Genomic DNA, 18,839 nt, shown 5'->3' with positions numbered 1-18,839 from the left:
ATGTAATTCATTCCGACCCGTATTAGTTACAACTTGCAACCAATTAACCCAACCCAATCCACTTCCCTTTCCTCCTCTCCGTTTCTCATATTGATCAGGAGGCTTGGCCGAAAGACAAACAAGCAGGAAATAATTGCCAGGGAATTATCGATCACCTGAAGCAGGGGCGAAATATTGGGAGATGGTAGACTGCGTGAAGCCGACATCGACGCCATTGACGAATCTTTCGGCGTCATACACCGATATCCTCTGAAGCCTCTTGTTGGCCATGTCAAGAGTCAGCAACACAGCCTTTTCATCCGTTATGTCAACATTGCCCACGAGATAAACAACCTGAGGATCAGTCAAGCTGAGAGTGGGATTAGCTACATGGAGTTTAGCAATGGCAGGGCGATCATCCTGTGTCTTCGGCAGGAGCTCAACGTTCTTACAGGTGTTGTCATCAACCGAGATGTCACATGACTCTACCATGAAGTCCTCGCGCCAATCCTCATCCTCCTCGTCGTCCAAACAAGAACCCACTGGCCTGCTCCATGTGGACAACTCCCAGTGCCAACCGTTGATCTCTGGATCAAAGAAAATGCCCATCCTGACCATGGTGAGGCGATCTTTGACAACAGCAATGTCGCGGGTGATCATTGAGCCACGGGTTCTATTGAGGTTGATGATCTCCTTGGGAATCGGCACATAGCTTGCAGCGATTTTGCTGTCAAGTATGTCACAGATGATGATGCCCCGCCAGAGATCAACAAAGGCCACCAGATGTGGATGTTTGAGGGTGATCACCTTCTCCGTGATATGGAGCACCTCGTTTTTGTCAGGCGGATTGCGCAGCTGATCCAGAGAGAGCGATTCATGGCTCCATTTGGAGTTGGTGGAGTCGAAGAGGCAGAGGTTGTATCGCCCAATCCCACTGCAGAGATCCGTGTCGAGCGTGGAGATGTAGAAGCCATGGGAGGAGCGGGGGATGAGCGCGATGCAGTTGGGCTCGTGCAGGTAAGGATCTTGGCTGGGCATGAGCGTCAGCGATGGCGACATGGATGCCTGGTAGACGAGGTCGTGGACATGGTTGAGCGAGACGTGGATGCGGAGGAGGAGGAGGTCGGCGTCGACGGCCTCGACGGTGGGCTCCGTGTCGAAGAGCTCGGCGGGGTGGGTGGTGGGGGACCAGGCGCAGATGTAGGAGACGAGCGGCGGCGGCGCGACGCAGATGGTGACCTGGATTTGGTGGCCGCCGTTGCTGAGCATGGCGGTGGCGGTGGTGGCGTTCCGGCGGTCGGCGATGTAGGCCTGGACGTCGAGGAGAATCCAGTCTGGGTGACCGCCATCGCCATCGCCATCGCCGCCGCCGTGGCAGGGCGGGCGCAGTGTGAGATGCTTGGTTTTCCACAAGCGGCGGCCCTTCGCCATGGATGCCATCATCCGTCTTGCTCGATCTCCGCGAGAGAGCCAGATCGATCGATCTAACCCACGGAAGGAAGACGATGGAAAGGAGGGAAAACTGCGGCCCTTCAGCCCACAGGCTAGAAAATTACCGGCCCACCTTAGCCCACAGCCAACAATATCTCTTTCGAAATTCAAACGATTTATTTTGGACTTACTGTAATTCGTTGTCTTACTTTTTTTTAATAAAAATAATAATAAAATTTATTCCGATCTTTGCTTAAATAAAGTAACATCTAATTATTGCATATGTTATAGGACGAATAAATAATTTAATGAAAGACATAAAAACTACTTAATATACCACCTCAAAGACTTATATTTCTATCTATGGTTAGCTAAGCTATATGCATAACCCTTCTTTCTAACAACGGATTAAAAAGTTGAATCTCCAAAAACGATTCTCGGAAGATCAGAGCGATTGTGATCGAAGAAAGCCTAATAATGGAATTTCATGATAATTGTCTCCTGTGAAGTGTGGCAATCGGCAGCCATCAAGAACAGCCCAGCTAGAGCAACCCGAGATCGAGAAAAACAAAACGAGATGGAACTGAAATGTGAAATCGTACGATATATAAAACTACTAAACTGTTCATTTCTTCAAAATTCTCGAGTTGGTTCAACTGCAAACAAAATGCACACGATTCACAGCTCCTAAAATGCGTATATTTGAATTACACAAAGGACCAGTTTGGTTTCATCTTTGAGATACACATGGATTACTATATGGCTATTGAATACAATGCAGTGCACAGTAGTGGTTTTACAACAGTTTTTTTAAAGCAGGAAACATCAGCCTCAATCGAAATGATCTGCAGAGAAGTCAGGCTCATCAGGCTTCTGCAGCCTCCGGATGGTGGTATCGTCGGCACGGAACCTTCTGGAAGCGGAGGCGAACTTGTGCATTTGAGCAATGGCACTCTCAGCAATAGTCTTGGTACTGCTTGAAGTGCCCTCCTGTTTAGGCTTGTCAGCAGGTGGATGTTCTTCTGGCCACCATGAGTATGATTCCCACCGGCTCAGGCTCTCTGCCAGCTTTCTCCTCTGGTGCTGCCGCCAAGCAGCCTGGATGAAGCAGGCAGCCCATGTCCTCCAATGGTGGGAGTAGAACCGGAACGTGTGCTGGAGCTTCTTGCTGTGTAGTCTTCTGAACTGGTTCGCGACGAACTTGAGGTCCTCGGCTCTCAGGGCAAAGGCCTCAACCTCTGTAAGGCTCTGCACTGTCCTCGTCGAAAGCGGGAAATTGACATTGGTCTTTGGAAGTAAAGCCCATGTGAGCAGCTCCTCGCCAGCGAAATCACCAGGGCGCAGGATGATGGAGTTGAAGAAGTTGCTGCGGCCTCCGTTGGTTGTGGAGCTCTCTAGCTTACCGCGTATGACGAAGAGCATCTCATTCACAGGATCACCCTCACGAGAAATGTATGTGCGCTCAGGGCACAGGAAAGACACCAGACGCTCGCAGATGGCGTCTAGAAGTTGGTAATCCATCTCCGAGAAAAATGGGACCTGCATTTTAGGAAGGGATAAGAAAACATGCTAGACTATGAAGTAGCACTGGTGGTACTTTTGTCACTGATTTTTCCATCCAAACGACAGAATGCCACTAGAAAATTTAACATCTAAAACCTTTCAGAAACTAAAACATTCTACTAATTCAGTTGAAATGTAAGTAAATAACCACAACTTACACGTCGAACAAGGTCCAAACAAAGATGGCGCTGTACATCCCGGCGTATATCAGCAGGCAAAGCTTGTAAGATGGATTCCTCTTCTACTCCTCGTGTTGCAAGCCATTTAACCTGAACGAATCGCCGGACACGATCTTGAAGTTCATCAGGGAGCTGATGATGTCTCATCCACTCCTCCATATCTCTTTGCCGCAGCCTCCACTCTTCAAGCCTTTTACTGATGGACTGCAAGTATGTCTACAAGATGACAAACAAAAAGGCAGTAAGCAACATCTCTGAACCAACAACCTCAATTGGTTGCAAATGTGGAAAATGGCTTATGAGCAAAGTGATAGTTTTATGTTCCTGTCATCAGATTTTAAAACAATGAAAATGGAAATTTCTGACTTGAAGCATCCATTGATCACAGAAATAGGACATCCACTTATGTGCACATATTATAGAACGTAACAATCTTGCATTACTACATTTACAGTAAACTGAAACAGTAACAAGAAAATTATTGTCCTTGGAGCATTTTCTCCCCTAGTTCAGAACATAAGATATGACAGTACCTGCATATTGCCAATCAGCTGAGCAAAGAGTACGAGACTAAGAGCACCAATTGCTATGGCAAATGTGTTCTCTGCGATGTATGCACTTGTCTGAAGAGGATTTCCACTAGAACTGAAAAGGAGAGCACATACAGCAGCAGAAAACTAAACATGAGCAATTGTATTTGAATCACACAGAACCATGAATAAAATGGATAAATCATGGAAGAACCCCAAGTAAAGTATATAATCAGATTAATAGTTCACAGGCAAGATATCAACAACAGATGTACAGAAAGTTTAATATTCAAGATGGGGATGTATATTAAAAATTAATTATACCTAAGCTGCAGCAAGCCCCACCACAGACAAAAGAAGTACTTCTCAAGAAATGGAGCAGAAACAGCACCTTTACTCAGTGCGGTTGAAAACATTCCATAATTAAATGGTGGAGGGTTAGCACTTGAATTACGATTGGGATCACAATTGTCAAATATACTTGTGTTCTTTCCCCAAGTAAGATAACTGCTAGAACCAGTATTGTCACAGCTTATGAAGTTAAAACTACAAGACTCATTTAGGCACTGCTGATTCCAACATGTAATTTGCCGTTCAATGGAGAGAAGATAGTATATTGCTCCAGTAATCTGCAGAACCAGGAGGAACATTATTGAAGTATTAGTTCAAAAAAAAAAGTGCAGCTAAGAGCTGTGATATTAAAATTATTGTCCTCCAATTTGAGTTTGCACATATGCATGTATTTCCTTTTTTAGAGAGGCCAAATTAACATATCTACATGCTGTGATTACAGACAGGCTCATTTTGTTTGTCCAATTCCTACTGTGAATGAGGTATCAGGGAAAAAACTGCAAAATTTAAGTTGGGTTTCAATTGTAGATTACATTGCACAACACTTAGTATTTAAACAAATTAACATGGCACAAAAATGATGAACACTAAGTTGAAGATGGAAGGTGGTCATACATGACTTGCAAGCATGTAGTACAGAAGATTGTATGCTGCTCCTAGCCAGGCTGACTTGGCAACTACTCCAGCTGCTTTGATAATTTGATTGCTTAATGGTACAATGAGATACATTCTGAATATATACTGAATCATAATAACCAGAGCAAATGTGGTGTTCCGGATGTTGTAATCTGAGTTTTTTATTGAAGGCATAATAATCCACACGGTAACCTGCAAGAGAAAGTACCACCAGGAGATTCAGGCTATGACTGTAGAATTCAAAAGTTTCAATTGATTACATTATCGGTATTCAGTTGTGGGAAAGCGGATCAACCACACACTGGAAATTGGGGGAAAATAACATGCCAATCATGTAGTTCTAGCAGTGCAAAGTAAAAATGGTTTAGAACAATGTTGGCAAAGACAACATGGATAATTATAAATTGAAGTAGCAGTTAACTATATCATGAAAATATTCCAAGTAAACATGGAAATAATAAAATAAATTGTCTTTAAACTCACTCAGGGGAAGTGATTTAGTTTTTAGTCATGAAAACTAATGAATTTATTCTAAACAGAAAGAAAGAATGGAAATACTAGTAAATTGCAAAAGGGCATTATTAAAAGTACTTTGAGGGATGGTTGTGGCATACAAAACTTTTAGCAACAAAAGATGTAGTGGAGGGTGAAAATAAAGTGCACAATTACAAACATTTGCACCATAGTCACTCTTTCGAACAACTTTAGTCTTGCGCATGGGTAACTGGGGGTATCTACCATCAACAAATGCAATAAGAATTCCAAAAAAGCATTACTTCTGCGCTATTTACCTGAGGAAGAGGGATCGTTGCAAGTAGGTCAATAAAGAAATCTGTTCTGAGATATCTCCGTTGAATCTTCTTTAAGTCCAAGACAAGCTCTCCCTTCCCAAGTACTCTGGACTTTGGATCTACATATGCAGTATGGAACTTGACCATGATGTTCAGCATGTAAAACAAGTCCGCAAATGTCCTAAGAACAGTGATAGTTATGCTCAATCGCCGGTCCTTGGCAATGCATGAACGGTTGGTACTTTCATCTAGTACATGAACTAGCGGCAGGTAGTAGAAGAAAGGATCAATGAAAAGAGCAAACAAACAGGACCCTAGGAACACCCTGTTCCACATTAGCACCATGCTACTCCCAGGGTCTAGAATGCGGCGGTGCCATGGTATGTTGCCTTCACTTATCACTTTAATCTTCTCAGTAGTCTTTGCATCTATCCTGTTTACCCCAAATCTGTCAGCCCGTGCAGCTTGAAACGGTAGCTTAAACTGGTCCTGTCTCTCATCAGGAAAGATCCTACACATAGAAACAACCCAGTAAGGAAAAAAAAACTGCAAAAATGTTATCTCTGAATGTGTATTATCTTTTGTGCAAATATTGGGTGGTTCCAATCAGAAAGGGTAACAATTAGACCAGAATTGCATATTGACAACATATCGCCTCCTGTGTCCACCTGTTCGCAACTGCGGATCAAGCTACTACATTGAAAGGGGCAAACTAAATCTGCCGTATAAATTGAAACTTTCCTCCTTACATATGCTTGAAAGAACCGAAAAGAATTCCTCTTCTGCATCAAGAGACGAAAAGGAAGCTACAGGATTAAAGAATCACAAGCTGGCAGCACGCACCTGTTGGTAGTCCTCCTCTGCATCTCCACCTCATCCTGGACTCGGGACCCAAACATGGCGGCTGCTCCCCTTCCCCCCCGGACCAAATCTTGCTGTGTCAACTGAGGAGGCCGATCAGAGGAGCAGACGGCGAGCCCGATGCTTCTTCCCGCCCCAAATCAACACCATGGCAAGTCCTCCTCCTGCTTGAGAAGACTTGCCAAGGACTAGGATGGAACGGACACAGAAATTTTTCTTCCCCTTTTTCGTTTTCTTTTCTTTTCCTTTCGGGAGAGGCGAGGAAGAAGAAGAGGGAGTTGGACCAATTACTCCCTGCCTTCCTGCTTGTTAGCTTGAGCCACACAGAGAGTCCACACGAATTTGTACCATGTAACTGACATGTGGACCCACGACAAACAGCCTTGGAAGTATCTAAAAAATCGCCCCGTAGTTTTTTTAGTCAAAACCTTTCGCATGTAATATAGTGGAATTGAAGTGTAATTATATTGTAACTTAGCTTTAACTACACTGTAGCTATGATATAACTTATATAAAACTTATATTCAAATATGGTAAATATGGTTTGGTTTGTTAGTGCTAGGATCTTGCACATGAGATGTGTGAAAATTTCTTTCGAGCAAATTTTCTTCTTCATACATAAATCTTGAGTTCTCAACACGATTCTATAGTCACAAATATGAAAGTTTTAGGGGTAAAAAAACTTATGAAAGTTTTCTAGCAAATCTGAACAGCCTTTTCTGTTTTTTCCCTATTTTTTACCGGTGGAAACGGAGAGAGAGGTATCAGTAGGGGTTCGAATCACGATAAATTCACGAAAATAATAAAATAAAAATGGTAGTATCGTTTTTAACGTTTTTGTTTCTAGCTAAAAATAAATTTTACCTTTTATTTATATCAACATCGTAATACATGAATATATATAAAAAAAATCTCGACCGTGTAGATAAATTCAGGGATGTGGAGTCATTAGAGTGCAATTAAATGGGATCTGGTTTCACTATCTGATAAAGTGATAAGTATGCTGGATCAAACAAAGTCGGATGAGATCTTGGAATACCACATTACAGCATAAAAGTAAACGACAGTGTAAGTTCCAACCATTTTAATCCTGCAATTAACACGGCCAAAGCCATATTATCAACGCAATAAAATATCCCGCAAGAATCTTATCGTTGGATGTTGCTTCAGAAAACACTTCGCAACAATGAGATAGTAGAATAATGATACATTTGGCTGTGTATATAAATCGTGGATCTAGAGGCCGGATTAATGAAAATCCATTATCTAAAAAAAGTAGAATGATACATACGATGGCTGTCAGTCAAAAAATATTAACAAAAGGAACTCAACAACTTTCTTCAGGCTAGTTACTGATTCTAAAACTGCTTCTATAATCCCCCACTGAATGGGGACAATCATATCATTTATTGCATTTTACTTTTACAGCTAACTATCTCTTCGTACATGGTGAAGTCGGATCAATCAAAGACATACATTTGGTGCACAAGAACACCAAAAACTACAAGCCTGCTTTCTGGATTCTGGACGATCAGTTGGTGTTTCAATCACCCTGAACCTGAAATTCATAAGCCCAAAAGTCAGAAGAACTGCTCACAGCGAAACAAGATGAGATAGAAAGTGTAAACATCATTCAACGTGTTTGATTACAATGAAAACCGCGCTTTCAGTTGGCACTTCCAAGCAACTTAAAAGAAGATCAAAAAAGATAATTTTTGAGATGTATTTGAAGATGGAAGCATTTAAAAGTTCAGAAATTCAGATCGGTTTCAACTTGAGGGCATAAATGCTAATCCTTGAATTGTTTGGTGTGCTAACCTTGCCTTTTATCAATACAAAGTAAACATAATTGCACTAGCACAAACCAAGACTTAGCCCTGATAGTACTGGTACATGATCACTTGATGATTGATTCTGAATATATGCTAAGCTGAACAGATTTAGCAACCTGTGTCGATTTTCTCATAATCTAATTTCCTCTTATGCATGAAAAGGCTTACATGGTCCATTTTGATAAGATATGGAATATTAGCGTATTCAATCAAATCAGATATATATATGCACAGATGCACTTAAACACATCCATAGGCTGATCCAGTATTTTTTTTCTCCAGAATATTTGTAAGTTCAATTTGTATAGATTATGGTAGCATTATACAGTCAGAATCACTTTCAACAAGCATGCAACTGCTCTTTCATTTTTATGAATTGGACACCTCTAGGGTTATACGAATTTTGGATTCGCTTTTGAAGGAGAGTAGGAGAACATAGCAAAATTTTGTCTATTCATGGCTTAACCCAGTAGGAGTATTTTTATAGCATGCCATCAGCACAGTTGATTATATTTTCATTACAATTTTATTACTTAGCGGTTGTATACAATCTTTTTAATGTAAGGTCTGATCATTTAGGTAATTCAGGTAACATGTGTTTGCAACATGGAAGATCGCTCTGCTGAGGTCGCACGTAATTGTACTTTTTGCAGATCGCAATTTAGTCTATGCACTCCTACAATCAAAATCTTGTACTAATGAAACATCATGTGTTTGCACTATACCACACATGCAATCAAGCCGTTCTGTATTTCAGAACATGCACTCAGAAAATATCAGCTTCTATCGATATAGTTGTACCGAACTCCAAAAATTTGGAACTCAAAGACTATGTAGCGCATAATTACACTAGACAAAACTCAACAGGCTGGAACTTCCTAATCTATTAGTGAACTCCAGATATAGCAAATGCCAAGTAGGAGTACTTAACTTCAAATTGCATGGAATGTTTGATAGCTATGGAATGTAAAGAACAACATATACCCCTATTAAGTTAGTTAACTACAACCAGTTTATTCGCAAATTGTCATGTTGATACTAACCATTTTCTCCTTTCTTGGCATGGTTGTCCACTTCAGCTGTTACAGATGAGCTACCACCAGTCTTGCTGCTGCACTCCTTCAATCTCTTTGCGAAAAGCTTAGCGATCTGCAAGTGCGTCTTTGCCATAATCTCTGTCCTCTTGAGCTCCATCTCACCCTTCTTAATCTCAGCCTCAACCCTCATCCTCTCTGTTTCCCTGTACAGGTCCATTCTTGCGCGCTCAATCTTCAAGAATGAGCTTGCCAGCAACTCGATGCTCTTCGCGATATCAAACTCCGTGTTCTTCCTCTTCTTGGACATGTCCCATACCTTGTCCACCTCCTCGGCATCCTCGTTCGCCTCCTTGATCCTCGGAGAGCTCACATTGACATCACTCTCTGCAGCTCTCCCCTCAACCTGCCCACTGTTCTCAACCTTGTCCAATTTCTCTTGAATCGAGCCGTTTGCATATGCACTCACCAATTCAGAAAGTGCACCCGGCCCTGCATCAGCTAACTGACTGACGAAATCTGCATCGACATCGACCTCAACCTTTGCAGGAGGAGGAGCTCGCAGGTCTATGCTGTTGCTCAACTCCGCCTGCGGCTGGCCGGAGCCGGCGGGGCCTTTGAGCAAGCCGTCCATGCGGGCGAAGAACCGCCACGACGGGCCAGCACCGGCGGCGGCGGGGCCGGCGCGCGCCGCCGCGGCGGACTCCGCCCTGTACCGCTTCTTCATGGACTCGATCTTGTTCTTGCACTGGTTGGGCGTCTTGGCCGTGCTGCTCCCGGGCTTCCCCGTGGCGGCGGCGGCGGCGGCGTTCTCCATGGCGCAGTGGGCGGACACCTCGTGGGCAATGTCGACCCAGTCGCTCCACTTGAGCTTGGCGCGGTTCCGCAGCAGCCACTTGGCCTCGTACGCCTCCAGCAGCCGCACAATGCCGCTCTCGCTCCACTCGTCGCGCTTCTGCGGCGGCGCCGCCGCCGCCGCCAACGGCGCCGCGTCGGCGGCGTCAGGAAGGGCATCCATGGCGGCACCACGGAGGAAGCTTAAAATTCTGCAGCTCAGGCGGAAGAACCGGACCCGAATTGCGGTGTCATCCGCTCGCCTCTGACATGGGGGATCTCTCTTGGGCAACGAAGCTATCAACAGAGACTGAATTAGCTGAAAAGAGATCGCCGCGAAGCACAAAGCTTTGCTAATTTAGTGATGAGACAGAAAGATCAAAAGGAGGAGACCCTTTTGTTCCAAAGACCCAACAAAAAAAAGTGTATTTTTGGAGACGACGACTTGCTAGATCAAAAAGGGGAAGCTCCTCCCCTCCCCTCCCTCCACTGTTGATGCGTGCGTCCGGTGGAATCGCTCCCAGACCGGCACCGGCCTGACCGACTAACTGACCGAAGAAAAATTCAGCAGCAGCAGCAGCAGCAAGAAGAAGAAGAAGACGGCAAGTAGGAGGCGAAACAGAGGCAAGAAGCAGCAAGGTCGTCAAGAACACTGAAGACTGAAGACCTCGAAAGAGGAGAGAGACAGACGGAGAGAGAGAGAGAAGTCAGAAGAGGATCCGAGCTGGGAAATGCGAGAGGGAGTTGGGGGAAGGGAAGGATCGGGCGCGCGGGGGGAGAAAGGTGGGAGAGGGAGAAGAGAAGGAGAACGATGGTGGTGGGGAAGAGGCGGAAAGTGGGAGACCGTCGCGGACAACTCCGTCCGTCCACCACCAGCAGCAGCAGGTGGCCCCCGTGGGTCAGCGAGGCGAGGCGCGGTGGACCGGGCGCATGCGGGATCGGAGGAGGAGGTGGTGGTGGCGCGCGTCGGATCGCATTAGGCGGAGGAGGAGGCAAGGGCGGAAGGAGAGGGAGTGGAGGGTGACGCCAGCGCTGACCGGACGGATCCAACACCCGCGCCACGGCCACGCCAAGGTGTGGTGGGAGCCAACAGCCAAGCAGCCGCGCGGCGCGTCGGGACGCGCAGCGGATCGGGCGGATGCTGCGGGGGGCTGGAGTGGCCGAGTGGGAAATGCGCTGCCGCCGCGCAGAGAGAGTACTGGCTGTTGCTGCGACTGCACGCGGTGGCCGGCGGGGCCCGCGCCTGGGTTGGGTTCCCGTTCCCTCGTTTTCCACGGCAGGCACGAGACAGCAAGGCAGGCAGTCGCGGCGCCCGCGGTTGGTGACCACTGACCACGCCTCGCCCTGGATTTCTTCTGTTTTACCCCCTTTCTATAAACTTATTTTACATATATAGACACCATCAGCAAAGCTTTATTTCAAGTTTAGACTTTGGGAAAGATGAGGTCCAACGTCACAGCGCCGGAGTCTTTGGTGCTAATAAATCCTGGTCACTGATTCGGCACGGCAGCGGCCACAACCAGATGGACTGTCATGAAACAACTGCAACTGCTGACTGACCGTGTCCACGCAACCATAGTTCACTTCACCATACCGAGGATCAAGGCTAGAGATCTTAACAATCGCCAAAATGCCGGTCCGCGTGCTCACACAAAGTGACAAGGTGTCAACTCCCTCGTCGCCATTGACTTCAGCATAGCGTTGGACCTAGGTGCAAAAGTAAAATAAGTTTCTAAGGGTTCATTTATAAGAGTTTTTTTTAAAGGTTCATTCGTAAAATAAGTTTTTAGGGAAGGGCTGAAATGTAAGAAAATACAGGCGCCTCGCTTGCCTCGGCGCCAACGGCCATCCACCAAAGGCGCGCGCGGTCGCTTTCGGTTGGGGTTTGGGGCTTCCACTTGTCCGCGGTTGGTGGGTGGCGGCAGCCGCCTGCAGCGGCATCTTTTTTCCTTTGCTTTGCCCTCGCATCGCAGGCAGCCAACTCCCAACTCCAGCCTGCGCTGCACTCAACTGCACCGAGTACTGCCTCTTCTCCGTTCAAAAAAATAATAATAACCCAAAAGGAAGTACCATGAATCTGAATAAAGAATTATTGCAGTACTAAAAAGATAGATCGAGTTTTTTAACAGAGATAATACTCTCTCCGTTCCCTAATATAAAGGATTTTGATATTTTACTTACTATGTTTAACCACTCGTCTTATTAAAAAAATTATGTAAATATAAAAAATAAAAAGTTGTGCTTAAAATACTTTAGATAATAAAGTAAGTCATAAACAAAAATAATAATAATTTTAAAATTTTGTAAATAAGATGAATAGTTAAATAGTGTAAGTAAAATATTAAAATCTCTTATAATAGATAACGGAGGGAGTATACTGGTAGTACTCTACTGTACTCTACCTCTATCATTGTTCTGTTCAACTGGTTGACCATTAGTGGGATCTTGCAACATCTACGGCCTACGGCAGTTAAGTGGAAGTCAATAATTATAGAGAAATTCAAGCATATGGTACTGGCGTACTGCTACTATCATCACCGTATATGCAAGACTAGTTGCAGTTATCTGATGCTTGCATATTAAGTGCAGAACTGTGCACAAGTGCAATTTATTTAATGTTAAAAAAAAAAGTGCAATTTATTTAGCTCACTGCTCACCAGAGTTTTTGAGTCTGATCATGCACTCCTACCCTTGTGGATTTAAAATCAGTAGGGTTGGCTTGTGGTACGATGTGATTACTGTACAGTGTACTAATCCCATCAAAACTTATACACTAGAGACAGGTACAGTTCATTTGTACTTAGTATAGTACTAAGATTTTTCATGTACTCCAGCTCTCTTCTTTGAAACACAACGGGGCAGCCGTTCTCATGTTCAGATTATCAGATATTGGCTATTTTAGTTTGTACTACTAGCAATTAGCAAGGGCATAAACAATGCCCACTTGATTGCTCCACTATTTAAACTCTTCTCTCTCTCTTTTTGGCTGTGTTTAGTTCCTGAAAAAAAGTTGAAAGTTTAGGGAAAGTTGGTAGTTTGGAAAAAAAAAGTTAAGAGTTTATGTGTGTAGGAAAATTTTAGATATGATGTGATGTGATGGAAAGTTGGAAGTTGGAGGTGAACTAAACACGGCCTTTATCTATGTGTGATATCTGCAAAATCTTAGATCATGTCATAGTTACTATACAGCCCAAGCATACAAATTGGCAAATTCTCTAGATGAAGGATGATGAATCAACTGATGACCACATTTTCAAAACCATATGCATTGCCCTAACGGAAAGGACTTTAAAGTTGCATGGAGAATATGCCATCCAAGTCAGTGGTGAGCACAAAAGAGTGTACTCATCCTCCAAATCCTACCTAGGATTAGGATGGTTGAGTGGTGCCCATTGATCAATCCACAAACATGGAGCAGAGGAGACGTCCAGGTCAAGCTCCTCTTGAATCTTGATGATGAGCAAGCAGCAGCAGCAGCAGCAGTAGAGGGACACTTGCCGACCTGCCGACCACTCTGCTGCTGTCTGCTCCATGTTTAACCACACGTTTCCCATTCACAGCCAGCTTTGAGGAGCCATGAAATAGTAACACGGCACTTAACCAGACATTTCTCTCACTGAAACTATAGGATGCAGTCATGTTGCTGCTCATGTTCGGGAGAACGTACTCTCTCCGTCTAAAAAAACCAACTTCACTTGTCCGGATTCATTCCATGAAGCTTTTTTTTTTTTTGATAGAGGGACTTCAGTTAAGGAGATGCAAAAGAATTTGACAATACTGTTTCTTCAGGGAAGAAAAAAGAATTTGACAATACCAGCTGGTACCAGTGAAACACTGCATGTTCAGTGTACAGTCAGTAATGAAACATGATCAGATAGGCAGCACTGATGTCTGATGGTGTCGAGGCACTCATGACAGCAGCATAGGAAGCCTTTCATGGAGACATTATCAAGAGACTGGACGCCTTCATGGAAACAGAATGACTGAATGAGAGTTGGAAGATGTGTGCACAGTGTTTTGGAAAATAATGAGCGTATAATTGTGACTGTCAGACAAAGCAGACATGTAATTTCAGATGCCTAATTGCTGACTTTACATTCATTGCGTCTTCACAGGCCCATGGAACAAATTCATGAGTGGCATAAACTTTGAATAAAAGCTGTAAAGCTCTGATAAGTCCGAATGTTTTTTAGTACACTGGTACTACTAGTTTCAGCTTCCAATACTCAATAAAAATGCAGGGTTTGTGACAAAAGAGAAGGTTGGTAAAATGACTGTAGGAGTAGCAGTCAGAGTGATATCACAATTTAGACTTGCACCAGGATTATAAATTATTGGTACTGTGTGTAAGGCATTATTTGGCATGAATATGAGTTATCCACCATGGTTCTGAGTAATAGCTCTTGAAATTTAAATGAACAAAACTAGTTGAAAATCAGATTTTTGCTGCGATTCAGTAGATCATTTGTCCCCTTTGTCGATAACTGGGCACCTGGAGCAGAAGTCAGAAATGAAGAGGAGGGGGCACCTGAACCAGAATGGATTGAAACAAAGCTGATCATGACGCAGACTATGGCTGTGTTTAGTCCAGCACAAAGTTTGGATTTTAGTTGAAATTGGAGATGATGTGACTGAAAAGTTGTGTGTATGACAGGTTGATGTGATGGAAAAGGACTGAAGTTTGGATCCAAACTTTGGATCTAAACACAGCCTATGTGATTGCTGTCAAAATTCATAAGTACGCTGTTCATAGCTCCCAGAACCTGCAGCCCGTGAATTCTTCTCACCTCTGACGACTAATGAGTTTTTCTGCCGTTTCAGTTCCAGAAACGAAGGCTCCATGCCTCCATATGGTAGAGTAGCATGCTGAGTCTGAGACATGCAATTTTATGAAAAAGATATGCAGATCAATCGTTGATATACCGACCTGCATGCCAGCCTCTGGATGCCGCACCGATGGATCGACATACAACAACAATTCAGAGTTTCAGACATCCCCAAGAACGTGACATTTTATATCAATTCAGAACTAAAATCACATACTTTGATCCACCTCATATCTCTTCAACGCGTTGTATCTTTATATAATACAGCAAATGTATTGGTCAACGATGACGTCTAACCCAATTAAGAATGTCCAACCCAATTAAGGATGACTGCATTATTAAGAAAACGAAACAGAGAATCGGATGCGACAGTTTATGTACCCTTGAATATAATGCACATACACAACCTGATCAGCATAGTCAAGTGGACAGGGAAGGTCAGGGGCATCTCTCTCACAGCAGGGCAGACAGAATCGTTGCAATCAGAAATGAAACATTAAAGAAACTTCATGAGCAGCTACACACAATCTATTCATCAGGCGCTCACAATCTAACAGAATCACTGAATATCACATGGGCACGAACATTCAGCACCAGAAACAAGCATTCTCTTCATGTATTTTATAATATCCATCTATGATTCGACATCAGTATGAAGATGTCGTTCAGAAAGCGCAGATAACAGAGGACACAAGTGACAGGATCAAGTGATTACTACAACCAGCAGCAAGATATGATCCATCAAATGAAAAGTGATTACTACAATCAGCAGCAAGATATGATCCATCAAACGAGGGACACTGATTAATTTATTGTCAGAGGACTAGAGTACTGAACAAAACAAACTTTCCTGCACATTACAGCATGTGACAAGCATATCATATTTTGAAAAAGGGCGAGGGTTCTAAGACTGTTTTCTGTTTTCCTACAAGGCCTGGATAAATGTTAGTACTCTACAGATCAAGTATGATAAAGTCATCTATTTCTACAAGGAATTCTCAGAGAACATTTCCATCATGCAAAAATCCAGAGTGGTCTTCAAAGATTGGTGAAGCACCTGAATACCTTATGCATAAGGTATGAAACCCACCAAACATTGAAGTTCACTGGCAAAGTATAAATAGACTGGCATATAAGGTGGTACTGACGTCGTTGTAACAAAATAATCACCCCCATTGTTTCCATGACGAAATAGGCAAGAATTGCAACGGTATTGACATACAAACACCAATAATCTTTACCCTCAACAACTTATTTTCTTGAATCAAAATTACAGAATGGAGACCAGACCACAGTTTGAGCATTTTACAGACTGAAATAAGGAGTCAAGAGATCCAGATAAAATGATACATTTAGCACAAAACAGATGAATAGGGAGATTCAACACGACCAAATGACTAGGTGCCTCCTCGTCCTCCTTGATACGAACCACTGTTTCTACTTTATAATCACAAGATTCACAACGCCATATCAAAAAACCCAGACGAAGTTACCAGATACCAATTCAACAGCAGAACTTGGCTGTTCTGGATAGAGCATAGGTTTCGACAGAATTGAAGTGGACTGCCTAAGCAAGGGTATGATATTCCCTCTGGTACTGGTCTGAGTCAAGAGCAACAAGCACATAGACTGCGTAGATGATGCCAGGGACATAGCCAAGGATGGTGAGAAGCAAGCAGATGCAGAACTCCATCTGTTTAAGACATAATAAATATCAACACTATTAGTATGTTACCACGAGGGGCGGAAAAGATAGAACGCAGAATTGTCAGTAGTGTTATCAGCACAAAAAAAAAAGAGCTTGTTCATCGCTGATTCATTCGGACTATGCCTATGGTTTAACTTTTGATATCAACACAGGCAGATGTAGCAGAGTCAAGAAAACTATGCCATTATCACTAGTCAAAATTCAAACATAATCCCCATGCTCTTTGTGCAGCACTTCCACTTGAGCATAAAAATTGGCCTGGGGATGACTAAGTTGACAATATATGCGCTATAATACATCGAAGAACCAGTTTAAAATAAAATAACACCAGGCAGATTATATGGACTTGTGACAAAATTTCAGCCTATTCTCTTGGATCAGTTATCAGTAGATAGGGATTGCATAATTACCAGAAATTCTAGGGTACTTACACTGCAAGGATTAACATAAATCATAAATCACAAACCGACAGTAGCACTTTCATATGAACTCCAGATGAAAAATGGTTAGAGAGAGAAACCAAAGGAAGCCCAATTGCATAGGATAGCCATTGCACGAAGCAGAGCTACATCGAGAGTTGTCCACCCAAGATTCAGCGCTGGCAGCGCAGCGTTTGGAGCTCGGGGATTCGCAACCACTCCCAGTATCCTCGAATTATTATTACTGGATGCGAGCAAAATCGACCTACCAGACCGCAAAAAATTCGCCCCCCGAAATTGAAATTCTAACGACCAGATGCACACGAGACAACGAATCCCCCCGATCCACCTATCCACGAACAGTAGCAGAGCGAGCGGGAGATCGTCGGGGAGGCAAGGAGAGAGATAGGGAGGGCAAGCAAGGGGATTCGTGGCGGCGTACGCTGCAGCATCCGAAGCGGAGGAAGACGCCGAGGGGCGGGAGGATGATGGCGAGCAGGATCTCGAGGAACGTGCAGCACCGGCCGGACGCCATGGGTGGAGGATCTCGGATCGGATCCGGGGGGATCAGAGGCGAGCGGGATCTAAGCTATCTCCTCCTCCTCCTCCTCCTCCTCCTCCTCGTCCTGCTGCTGCTTCCGCTGGCTGTGTGTCGCGTGCGCGTCGTCTCGCCTTGTCGCGTTGGTCGGTGGCGTGGCGTCGCGCCGAGGAGATTATTACAGGACGGACGGGGTATGGGCCGACACGTCGCCTAGCCTTAATTACCTATCATTGGTTAGTTTATGAGTAAGGCTTAATCATGATTTGTATGATGGTTAATTACTTATTCCAAATGTTTCAAATTGATTTATCATTCTATCTTTAATCTAACTTAGGTCACGTTGAACGAGTCCGATGAAAGATTAAGTATAGGGACACAAAAATGAGAAATCATTAGCACGGACTTCCTTCATTTCATATTATAAGTCGTTTGATTTTTTTCTAATTAAATTTTATTAGCCTTTGTCAAGTTTATAGAAAAATTTAGCGATATTAAATTAGTTTTATCAAATTTAATATTAAATGTATTTCTATAATATGTTACTTAAAAAGGTCAAACAACTTATAATATTTATAATATATAACGGATAGAGTATGATTTATTGATTTTTGATTATTTCAAGATTAAAAATAAATTTATATGATATTTGAAAAAACTTTTATATAGAAAGTTTTTCACGTAAAATATATCGTTTAGTAGTTTAAAAAAACTTGTTAACAAAAACAAATAAAATATGTGTTTCAATTGTGAAAGAATATGGATTAAACATGTCTATGTCTATTTTTACCATTAACTTTTGAAAAATCGTTTATTTTAAGACTTATATAAATTACGAATTCTTATGCTAAATAAAAACTTTGTGATATTAGAATATACGAATTTATAAGAAATAATAGTTAAAATAGACATGCTCGACATAACCCAAAACTAAAACGATATTTGACAATGGTTAATGGATTGATTGATTAGCTCAGCACCCTCAAAACCGGACACGGGAGCCTGCAGTATCATCGACGCGACACCGGTATCGTGTACGGATTCTCTCCTTGTTCTTTTCCTCTTTGTTTAGAAAAACACAAATCATATCCCTCTTTTAATTAATTTTATTAAAATGCATTGTCCCCGATTCCATCGTACAACCCTGGGGGACCAACCTAGCAAACCAGGAGCCCCAATTGGCTGTAAACTAACCAAAAGCATCGCATTAACATCTACCCGTACTAATCCCATGCCAGCTAGATCATATGACTACTTAATTAGCATGCTAATCGCACAGTTTACCGTATTTAGCAACCTCAAATGCAAATCAATCTGCGATAACAAT

The 18,839-nt window shown here is 43.1% G+C and overlaps 3 protein-coding genes across 3 annotated transcripts; all 3 read right to left on the bottom strand.

Annotated features, from left to right (window-relative positions):
• Window positions 1-6: 6 nt before the first annotated feature.
• Window positions 7-1,436, bottom strand: LOC127785319 (uncharacterized). The gene has a single exon (XM_052312755.1). The coding sequence runs from the start codon at window positions 1,420-1,422 to the stop codon at window positions 145-147; it is 1,278 nt and encodes a 425-aa protein (XP_052168715.1). The 5' UTR covers window positions 1,423-1,436; the 3' UTR covers window positions 7-144.
• Window positions 1,437-2,092: 656 nt separating this feature from the next.
• Window positions 2,093-6,604, bottom strand: LOC127784676 (cyclic nucleotide-gated ion channel 17-like). The gene is made up of 7 exons (XM_052312016.1): window positions 6,304-6,604; window positions 5,461-5,971; window positions 4,649-4,861; window positions 4,007-4,311; window positions 3,686-3,797; window positions 3,132-3,368; window positions 2,093-2,949 (listed from the first exon to the last, which is right to left on the bottom strand). The coding sequence occupies exons 1-7, from the start codon at window positions 6,357-6,359 to the stop codon at window positions 2,242-2,244; spliced, it is 2,142 nt and encodes a 713-aa protein (XP_052167976.1). The 5' UTR covers window positions 6,360-6,604; the 3' UTR covers window positions 2,093-2,241.
• Window positions 6,605-7,569: 965 nt separating this feature from the next.
• LOC127784443 (trihelix transcription factor ENAP1-like) lies at window positions 7,570-11,000 on the bottom strand. Its single transcript, XM_052311752.1, has 2 exons — window positions 9,197-11,000; window positions 7,570-7,879 (listed from the first exon to the last, which is right to left on the bottom strand). Exons 1-2 carry the CDS (start codon window positions 10,203-10,205, stop codon window positions 7,869-7,871), a joined length of 1,020 nt encoding a protein of 339 aa, XP_052167712.1. The 5' UTR covers window positions 10,206-11,000; the 3' UTR covers window positions 7,570-7,868.
• Between the last annotated feature and the right edge of the window lie 7,839 nt (window positions 11,001-18,839).

This window comes from Oryza glaberrima, chromosome 9, assembly GCF_000147395.1.
Source record: "Oryza glaberrima chromosome 9, OglaRS2, whole genome shotgun sequence".
NCBI classification, from domain to species: Eukaryota; Viridiplantae; Streptophyta; class Magnoliopsida; order Poales; family Poaceae; genus Oryza; species Oryza glaberrima.
This window is presented reverse-complemented; position numbering and strand designations above follow the sequence as displayed.

Coding starts and splice junctions, on each gene's coding strand:
- LOC127785319 (XM_052312755.1), bottom strand. CDS start 1,422: ATGATGGCATCCATGGCGAAGGGCCGCCGCTTGTGGAAAACCAAGCAT.
- LOC127784676 (XM_052312016.1), bottom strand. CDS start 6,359: ATGTTTGGGTCCCGAGTCCAGGATGAGGTGGAGATGCAGAGGAGGACT. Junction 3,798..4,006: donor TGGGGCTTGCTGCAGCTTAG/GTATAATTAATT, acceptor TCTCCTTTTCAG/TTCTAGTGGAAATCCTCTTC. Junction 3,369..3,685: donor AGCTGATTGGCAATATGCAG/GTACTGTCATAT, acceptor GTCATCTTGTAG/ACATACTTGCAGTCCATCAG.
- LOC127784443 (XM_052311752.1), bottom strand. CDS start 10,205: ATGGATGCCCTTCCTGACGCCGCCGACGCGGCGCCGTTGGCGGCGGCG.